The sequence below is a fragment of the Scyliorhinus canicula genome, chromosome 1 (assembly GCF_902713615.1).
Source record: "Scyliorhinus canicula chromosome 1, sScyCan1.1, whole genome shotgun sequence".
In the NCBI taxonomy this organism is placed as follows: Eukaryota; Metazoa; Chordata; class Chondrichthyes; order Carcharhiniformes; family Scyliorhinidae; genus Scyliorhinus; species Scyliorhinus canicula.
In genome coordinates this window covers 14,439,859-14,450,107 of record NC_052146.1, presented here as the reverse complement: position 1 = coordinate 14,450,107, position 10,249 = coordinate 14,439,859, and the positions used below count along the sequence as shown (strand labels likewise).

The following is a 10,249-nucleotide window of genomic DNA, read 5'->3' as shown; positions in this document are numbered from 1 at the left end:
GCAAGCCTACTTTTGACAATAAAGATTATTATAAACTTACACTGCTGAACAGCCAGTCTGTGGGGAGAGGCACTATATGTAGAATTTAGCAAGTGACATTAAGTTCTGGCAGCAGCTAAAATGGGAAGTGCTGCCGGTGCCTCGTCTTCTGCAACTGAATTCCATTTTGCTCAGGAAACCACCACAAAGGACAAATAAAAGGAAAGAGCCAAAGGTTAAAAACCAAATTAGATTTGCAACTCTCGGGATTATTAAAACAACTGAGGTACAGATCGATGACTTTGAAACTTTATTTCCAATACCTGATTTTTCCAAGTTTATGACTTTTTAAACGACTGAAAATTAAAGCAAAAAATGAATTCACTAGAACATGTGCATCCTTACATTAACACACAAACTTTGTTTTAAATATATTCCCATTTCTTTAGAAATTTGAACAAGTATAGAAAAAAGTACAACCTTGTTTTTACTTCACAAACTATGACTTTAGACTGGATGAAGTAACTTGTAAAACACACACAATGTCACAATATTTCTTACTGGTCTCCTTACTTTCCCGCACATAGTCTTAGAGTAAAGCTATAGCTCATCATGTTTCAATGGATCGGCACTGGGTTTGATAAAGACACCCTCCATTACACTCCAGTAGTTGTTGGCAGTGGGGCTGAACGTGCCATGGACCTCAAGCTGACCTCGGATTGGATGGCCATACTGTTCTCCAGTTATTGTTAGAAAGACTTGGGTGCCTGCATGCTTGAAACGTACATCATCATCTCGCTCCCAACTGGTCCCACTGCATTGCACGATCCAAACATCCAAGTCATCTCCTTCTCCATTGTCACCAAAAGCACTTACTTCCTACATGTTAAAACAGTACAGGGTTAGCACACAGCCAATTATTTTCTAGGAAAGCAGGTGGTGAAATCAAAATTCAATATTAAAAACAAACTGCATTAATGAAGGCAAGTTAATAATAATAATAATCGCTTATTGTCACAAGTAAGCTCCAATGAAGTTACTGTGAAAAGCCCCTAGTCACCACATTCCGGCGTTTGTTCAGGGAGGCCGGTAGGGGAATTGAACCCGCGCTGGTGGCATTGTTCTGCATTGCAAGTCAGCTATTTAGCCCACTGTGCTAAACAAGCCCCTGATTGCCACCCAAACTCAATTTTCAGAAGTATGCTGCATTGGGAACAGAGGGTAAATTATGGCTACAGTCTTTTACCAAACACGGGCTTTATGCAAAATAAACATTATTTATAACCAATGCAATAGTTTCAGCTGCCGTGACCTACATGCGAACCACTGAACCACAGCTGCACTGGACTTCTTAAATCAATATACCTGGTTTCCAGAGAGTGGTGACACAAAGTGATGACTGTGTAGGTTTCTTCCAGTGTTGACATGTGTTAGCCGTACTGACTGGCCACATTTGATCGGTATTCCTCGCTGACAAACCTGGCCGGGCTTCCCTCTCACTGTCCAGTAGCTGTTACTGTCGTCAGATGCGTCCACCCCAGTCACAGACTGCTGACCACTTCCTTTTGAGAAGAAAAGAAATGATTATGAAAATGGAAATTTGAAAATCGCTTATTGACACAAGTCGGCTTCAAATGAAGTTACTGTGAAAAGCCCCTAGTCACCACATTCCGGTGCCTGTTCGGGAGGCTGGTACGGGAATTGAACCCACGCTACTGACCTGCCTTGGTCTGCTTTAAAAGCCAGCTCTTTAGCCCCGTGCTAAACCAACCCCTCATTGCAGTTTCGAAAAGCTAGGAAACAATTACTACACTATAAATATATTAAAAAATGGAAATTGTGGCAACTTTGATTGTCGTTATTCAATATGTGAGGGAGTCACTCGGTCTCAAAAGCTAGAAAAGGGGTCAGGTGGAGAGAAAAGAAGGCAAACATCAGCCAAACTTAATACTTTCTTCACCCAATATTCACACTCTTCTAATTTAGCATGTGCCAAGGAGCAAATCCAATAATCTTCCTCCTGGTCTTAACATATGAAGCACAAAGTGGTTAAAGCACAAAAGGAGGCCATTCAGCCCATCGTATTTGTGCTGGCCCTCTTGAAAGAGCATTCGCCTAGTGCCATTCCCCTACCTCCTTTGTGTAAAATGAAACCTGCAACAACACTGTGAAGGGCAGCACGGTAGCATGGTGGTTAGCATAAATGCTTCACAGCTCCAGGGTCCCAGGTTCGGTTCCCAGTTGGGTCACTGTCTGTGCGGAGTCTGCACGTCCTCCCCGTGTGTGCATGGGTTTCCTCCGGGTGCTCCGGTTTCCTCCCACAGTCCAAAGATGTGCGGGTTAGGTGGATTGGCCATGCTAAATTGCCCGTAGTGCCCTTAAAACTAAGGTTAAGGGGGGAGGGGGGGTGTTGGGTTACGGGTATAGAGTGGATAGGTGGGTTTGAGTAGGGTGATCATTGCTCGGCACAACATTGAGGGCCGAAGGGCCTGTTCTGTGCTGTACTGTTCTATGTTCTAAGACCTTGGAAGCAGCTGGAATGGAAAATTCACCCGTGGTCAGTATTTCACAGACAGGCTAAGAGGACAGGACGGGATGTGAAAGCTCTGGTTGGCAACCCAAAATAAAAGCAGAGGGGATGTTACAGGCGGTTGGTATATTGGAGTCAGGGATAAAGTAAAACCATACAGGTAATCACAAGGCTTGCTTAAGAAGGATCCTGGGACAACAGGTGCCTGGAGGGTCGGAAAGAAACAGGAGGAGTTTCTGGGATCTTTTGGACTTCCACAAAGGTGTGGTACATTGTGCCATGGGCTCTGATGATAGGTATGTGGCGCTTTCCTTCCATTCAGTCTTGGGAAAAACGGAACAATTCAGAACATTCAGCAGAGAGATGAAGCTGCAATACAATGTTTTGTACTTTCCAGGAAACCGATCTAGGTCCTAGCATTGGCAAAAGGCAGTCAGGTAAGTGTTACAGAGATATTAAAAATATTTTTTAAATGCAATATTCAGTAATATGGTAAATTGATCAGTAATAGAGACACTCCACATTTTAGTAGCATTTCAGCATCAGGCTACGTAAACTAAAAAAAGTAAGTGTTTCTCCAGTCGCCAATAGCAATAGAAGGCTAAAAGAAAAGCCCCTCTCCAAACACAGGTTTAAAATTAAAAATAACATCGCATCCCGTATATCTACGTGAAACCTGGAATCAAATCTTGCAAAGCTTACACACATTTAATTAAACTTCGAGTTTGCACAGGCTTTTATGTGAAAAGACTAAAATCTGAAAACAAACTTGGATTCAATTTAATCTCTCAACAAGTTGGATGCTTCACTTTATGCATGCTACCAGGAAGCTCTTATTCAAATGACTACACACGCACCCGAAACAAAAAGGGGAAGGTCAACCCAAAAAACTATTGCCAAAGATAGCACAAGCAAGAGAAAAAATATTTGCAGCAACGTCTACTGCAAGAAACACAGCTCTGTACACACACCAATGTAAAGAGTGATAAAAGGCTCAAATGGGCAAACAGTGTCCTGTTATTTTACCACAGTCTTCACACCTGTTATCAGTCTCACTCGATTCCTGCTTTAATACCTGCCAACCCCCTCATTAGGGACGGGCAATAATTGCTAATCTGCCCAGCATTGTTCATGCATGAGCAAATGTTTTTTTCTATTACTTTTTTGGGCTGGTTTAGCTCAGTGGGCTAGACAGCTGGTTTGTGACACAGAACAAGGCCAGCAGCGTGGGTTCAATTCCCGTACCAGCTAAGAATTCTCCCTCTGTGTACCCAAACAGGCGCCGGAATGTGGCGACTAGGAGCTTTTCACAGTAACTTCATTGCAGTGTTAATGTAAGCCTACTTGAGACAATAACGGTTATTTATTTTATTTATTAAAACTCAGTAGTAATTATTCCTCTAATTCTTAAAAGCCTTTTTGAACAGCTTCCTTCTCCTTTTTAAAAGGTGCCAGCTGACTACTAATCTATCAACTGCTTTAGCAGTCTGTTCAACATGACCACTTATCTTACAAGGAACGGTTGTTCATGGTGCAGGTTCCGTCCACATTCTAAACACTTTCTGGGGCAAATATATTTCTCCCGACTGCCTTATTCAATTTTCCAATTTATGGATCTGATTTGTCTCTCCCACAACCGGACCAATCTTCTCTATGCCTACCCTATATGTCATTATACGGATGTCTTTCAGACTCTAGAGCCTTCGCTTATCTGGGGAAAGGAGCACAAGGACTGTTCAATCTTGTCTGCTACAACTAATCCTTGTAATAATCATCCCCCATCCAGAATCGGAATCAATTTTGCAATATGGAGACCAAATCTTTTAACACAGCTTTACCGCTTTACAATTCTATCCCTCCTACAAAAAGGAATGGTCTGACACTTGCCGGCATTGAAGGTTATTTGCCAATTACACACCGATACTGCAGGTTTAACAGCTTCTTGCATTTTGTCACCCAATTTGGATATTATAAATGAGCCAAATTCAAAACAAGGATCACAGCTGACAATGTCCCATCCTACTTAAACAAACAGCCTTGCGATGATTCTTTCTTTCCTTCTGATTATCTTAAAATGCTATCAACCACTGTGAAATTCTTATGGTATGGCATCCATCAGAAAAATTCTACCCAAGCGGCAGTTCAAATTCTACCCAAGTGGCAGTTCTTACCTGCTTGGACCCACCACCTTCTTTGACATTTTTGATTTGTATCAGTACACAGAATTCTGGAATAAATTCAGTCACCCTGCAACAAGAGAACAGATTGTTCCAGCAAGGACAAAGTGTTCCTTCACTCCCTTGCCAGCTGCACCATTTAATTCCTTGCTTTAAGATCCAAAACGAACAAATTATACTCCAATAGCTGGATTATCAGTAAAACTCTTCCTTGGGAGTTCATTAACCATGCAACTTTATAATAAACACCTTATTTAGACTGCATGGACTTCAACAGCTCAATAAGGCAACCCACCATCACCTTCAAGGACCACGAGGAGTGGGCATAAATTGCTAGTCTGCCCAGCGTTATTCATGCATGAGCAAATGTTTTCTTTAATTACTTCTGGAGTTGCATAAACAACAGGCAAACTCATAACCACCTCCCCCACTGCTCCACTGATTCAAACTATTTATGAAATATTTATAAGTAGAAATTTTCACCACGTCCACCGTAGGAAGGACAAAGCCATTGGCTTTAGCTTTAGCCCTGCTCACTGTCTCAGGAAGGTTGCAATCGGGGGTTCCATTTATTTCTGAGCTGAGCTTCTGACCCCATATCGTCAACTTCTAGAATTGGCACCGTGTTAGTCATCAAAGTCAGAGTTTTACAACAAAGAAAGTGACCCTTCGGCCCATCGTGTTTGTGCCATGAAGCATCCATCTATTCTAAACCCATTTTCCAGCACTTGGTCCGTAGCTATAGGGTTTCCAACACTCATCTAAATGCTTCTTAAATGTTGTGAGGGATCCCGCCTCTACCACCCTTTCAGGCAGCAAGTTCCAGATTCCCACCACCCGCCTGGGTGGAAAGTTTTTTCCTCAAATCGCCTCTAACCTTCCTGCCAATTACCATAAATCTATACCTCCCTGTTATTGGCCCCCTTCAACTAAGGGGAAATGTTCCTTCCTATGCACCTTATCCATGTCCCTCATAATTTAATAATAATAATCGCTTATTGTCACAAGTAGGCTTCAATGAAGTTACTGTGAAAAGCCCCTAGTTGCCACATTCCAGCACTTGTTCGGAGAGGCAGGTACGGGAACTGAACCGTGCTGCTGTATTAGCGAGAGGCAGCATGGTTTTGTGAAGGGGAGGTCGTGTCTCACTAACTTGATAAGAGTTTTTCGAGGAGGTCGCAAAGATGGTTGATGCAAGTAGAGCAGTGGATGGTGTCTATATGGACTTCAGTAAGGTCTTTGACAAGGTCACTCATGGCAGACTGGTACAAAAGGTGAAGTCACACGGGATCAGAGGTGAGCTGGCATGATGGATACAGAACTGGCTAGGTCATAGAAGGCAGAGAGTAGCAATGGAAGGGTGCTTTTCTGATTGGAGGGCTGTGACTAGTGGTGTTCCGCAGGGATCAGTGCTGGGACCTTTGCTGTTCGTAGTGTATATATATGAGGAAAAAGCAAGATTTAGATCGTTTGGAGACTTGGACGAAGAGATGGCAGATGGAGTTTAATACGGACAAATGCGAGGTAATGCATTTTGGTGGGGGAAGTAATGCATTTTGGTAGAGAATATACAGTGAATGGTAGAACCCTCAAGAGTATTGACAGTCAGAGAGATCAAAGTGTACAGGTCCACATGTCACTGAAAGGGGCAACACAGGTGGAGAAGGTAGTCAAGAAGGCATATGACATGCTTGCCTTCATTGGCCGGGGTATTGAGTATAAAAATTGGTAAGTAATGTTGCAGCCTTAGTTCGGCCACACTTGGGAGTAGTGTTCAATTCTGGTCACCACACTACCAGAAGATGTGGAGGCTTTAGAGAGGGTGCAGAAGAAATTTACCAGGATGTTGCCTGGTATGGAGGGCATTAGCTATGAATAAACCTGGTGTGTTCTCACTGGAACGAAGGAGGTTGAGGGGAGACCTGATAGAGGTCTACAAAATTATGAGGGGCATAGACAGAGTGAATAGTCAGAGCCTTTTTCCCCAAGATAGAGGGGTCAATTACTAGGGGACATTGGTTTAAGGTGCGAGGGGCAAGGTTTAGAGGAAATGTACAAGGCAAGTTTTTTTACACAGAGGGTAGTGGGTGCCTGGAACCCGCTGCCGGAGGTGGTGGTGGAAGCAGGGACAAGAGAGACATTTAAGGGGCATCTTGACAAATACATGAATAGGATGGGAATAGAGGGATACGGACCCCGGAAGTGTAGAAGATTTGTTTAGATGGGCAGCATAGTCGGTGCAGGCTTGGAGGACCGAAGGGCCTGTTCCTGTGCTGTACTTTCACGCTATTCCCATCACCCAATAACCCCTCCTAACTTTTTTTTTGGACAAAGGACAATTTAGAATGGGCAATCCACCTAACCTGCACGTCTTTGGACTGTGGGAGGAAACACGCAGACACATGGAGAACGTGCAGACTCCACAGTGACCCAGCGGGGAATCGTACCTGGGACCCTGGCGCTGTGAAGCCACAGTGCTTTTTTTTAAAATTTAGAATATCCAATTCATTTTTTCCAATTAAGCGGTAATTTAGCGTGGCCAATCCATCTAACCTGCACATCTTTGGGTTGTGGGGGTGAAACCCACGCAGACACGGGGAGAATGTGCAAACTCCTCACAAACAGTGACCCAGGGCCAGGATCCGAAGCCACAGTGCTAGCCACGTGTGCTACCGTGTTGCCCTCCCCCATGACAAGCCAGCTGTTTAGCCCACTGTGCTAAACCAGCCCCTAATTTGGTGCATATCAACCAGGTCACCCCTCAGCCTTCTCTGTTCCAAAGAAAGCAACCCCAGCCGAACCAGCCTCACTTCATAGCTGAAATGCTCCAGCACAGGCAACATCAGGGGCTGATTTAGCAGTGGGCCATACAGCTGGCTTGTAATACAGAACAATGCCAGCAGCGCGGGTTCAATTCCCGTACTGGCCTCCCCGAACAGGCGGTGGAATATGGCGACTAGGGGATTTTCACAGTAACTTCATTGAAGCCCACTTGTGACAATAAGTGATTATTATGACAACCTGGTGAATCTCCTCTGCGCCCTTCCTAGTGCAATCGGTTCCTTCTTGTTGGGTGACCAGAACTGCACACAGTAATCTAGCATTGACCTAACCAGTGTTTTATACAGCTCCATCATAACCTCCCTGCTCTTATATTCTATGCCTCGGCTAATAAGTATCCCATATGCCTCCTTAGCCACCTTACCTGCCTTGTCTACCTTCAGGGTTCTGTGCACTTCCTAGCGTCCTACAGTTCATTGCCTTGTTAGTCCTTCCAAAATGCATCACCTCACACTTTTCAGGGTTAAACTGTATTTGCCACTGTCCTGCCCGTCTGACCTGTCAACATCATCCTGCAATAGAAGGCTGCCCTCCTGGCTAATTAACCACACCAACAATTTTGGTGTCATCTGCAAACTTACTGATCAAACCACCCACACCCTCGGACCAGGGGCCCAGCACCCATCCCTAGCCCAACACCACCGGACCAGGGCCCCGCACCCATCCCTGTGGAACACCACCGGACCAGGAGCCCAGCACCCATCCCTACCCAACACCCCCGGACCAGGGGCCCAGCACCCATCCCTACTCAACACCCCTGGACCAGGGGCCCAGCACCCATCCTTACCCAACACCACCAGACCAGGGGCCCGGCACCCATCCCTGCCCAACACCACCAGACCAGGGGCCCGGCACCCATCCCTGCTCAACACCCCCTGAGCAGGGGCCCAGCACCCATCCCTACCCAACACTACCGGACCAGGGACCCAGCACCCATGCCTGCGGAACACCACCGGACCAGGAGCCCAGCACCCATCCCTACCCAACACCCCCGGACCAGGGACCCAGCACCCATCCCTGCGGAACACCACCGGACCAGGAGCCCAGCACCCATCCCTACCCAACACCCCCGGACCAGGGACCCAGCACCCATCCCTGCGGAACACCACCGGACCAGGAGCCCAGCACCCATCCCTACCCAACACCCCCGGACCAGTGACCCAGCACCCATCCCTACCCAACACCCCCGGACCAGGGACCCAGCACCCATCCCTGCGGAACACCACCGGACCAGTGACCCAGCACCCATCCCTACCCAACACCCCCAGACCAGGGACCCAGCACCCATCCCTGCGGAACACCACCGGACCAGGGACCCAGCACCCATCCCTGCCCAACACCCCAAGACCAGGGGCCCGGCACCCATCCCTGCCCAACACCACCGGACCAGGGACCCAGCACCCACTCCTGCTCAACACCACCGGACCAGGGACCCAGCACCCATCCCTGCCCAACACCACCAGGCCAGGGGCCCAGCACCCATCCCTGCCCAACACCACCAGACCAGGGACCCAGCATCCATCCCTGCCCAACACCCATCCCTGCGGAACACCACCGGACCAGGGACCCAGCACCCATCCCTGCCCAACACCACCGGACCAGGGACCCAGCACCCATCCCTGTCCAACACCCCCAGACCAGGGACCCATCTCTGTCCAACACCCCCAGGCCAGGGACCCAGCACCCATCCCTGCCCAACACCACCGGGCCAGGGACCCAGCACCCATCCCTGTCCAACACCCCCAGACCAGGGGCCCAGCACCCATCCCTGCCCAACACCACCGGGCCAGGGACCCAGCACCCATCCCTGCCCAACACCCCCAGACCAGGGACCCATCTCTGTCCAACACCCCCAGGCCAGGGACCCAGCACCCATCCCTGCCAACACCACCGGGCCAGGGACCCAGCACCCATCCCTGTCCAACACCCCCAGACCAGGGACCTAGCACCCATCCCTGTCCAACACCCCCAGACCAGGGACCCAGCACCCATCCCTGCCCAACACCACCGGGCCAGGGACCCAGCACCCATCCCTGCCCAACACCCCCGGGGGTGGGGGGGGGGGATTGGCGAACCAGCCGGGGGCTTCCGACAGCATCATCGGGAGCTTCCTCATTCCGGATGTATTGACGCCAATTGCTGTTTGAAGTCCATTCCACACACAGTATTATCAAACCGCCATGTGATGCCTCCTCTTGTGAATCAGCCCGCCGAGGTGGGAGCTGTTCGACCGCGGGGGGCTTCGCGGCCGAGGCCACAGGAGGGGGGCAGCCGACCAGCCGGCACTTACCCGAGCCGTACTTCACGTCGTGGGAGTGCAAGCGGACGTTGTGGCGGCCGTTGAACAGCTTGACCACTGAGCCGCAGGTCACATACTGCAGGTCGGTGGCGGCCGAGCAGCCCAGCAGCGCGCCGAGGAGGAAAAGCGCCAGCGCGGAGCTCCGAGCTGGGACCGCCGTCAGCCGCATCGCCGTGCGCCCAACCGCCCGTCAGCGGCGGCCTGTGCCGGCGGCGCGCGCTGACCACACCCCCAGCCCCGCCCCGCGGGCGCCGCGGCCAATCACCGGCTGCCAGCGACTCTGCTCCGCCCGCTCCCACCCCCAGCCCCTCGCTGATTGGTCACCGCTGCTGCGCTGACGACGCGCGCTGCTTCCATTGGCCGACTCCCCCATGTCGCTCAGCCTCGCCTCACCCAATCGGGGACGAGTAGGGCGGCGCTTCG

General features: G+C 49.2%; 1 protein-coding gene across 1 annotated transcript; it reads right to left on the bottom strand.

Annotated features, from left to right (window-relative positions):
* Positions 1-266: 266 nt before the first annotated feature.
* sdf2l1 (stromal cell-derived factor 2-like 1) lies at positions 267-10,037 on the bottom strand. Its single transcript, XM_038812063.1, has 3 exons — positions 9,818-10,037; positions 1,345-1,541; positions 267-858 (listed from the first exon to the last, which is right to left on the bottom strand). Exons 1-3 carry the CDS (start codon positions 9,993-9,995, stop codon positions 580-582), a joined length of 654 nt encoding a protein of 217 aa, XP_038667991.1. The 5' UTR covers positions 9,996-10,037; the 3' UTR covers positions 267-579.
* Between the last annotated feature and the right edge of the window lie 212 nt (positions 10,038-10,249).

Coding starts and splice junctions, on each gene's coding strand:
- sdf2l1 (XM_038812063.1), bottom strand. CDS start 9,995: ATGCGGCTGACGGCGGTCCCAGCTCGGAGCTCCGCGCTGGCGCTTTTC. Junction 1,542..9,817: donor CGACGTGAAGTACGGCTCGG/GTAAGTGCCGGC, acceptor TCTTCTCAAAAG/GAAGTGGTCAGCAGTCTGTG. Junction 859..1,344: donor CACCACTCTCTGGAAACCAG/GTATATTGATTT, acceptor TTTAACATGTAG/GAAGTAAGTGCTTTTGGTGA.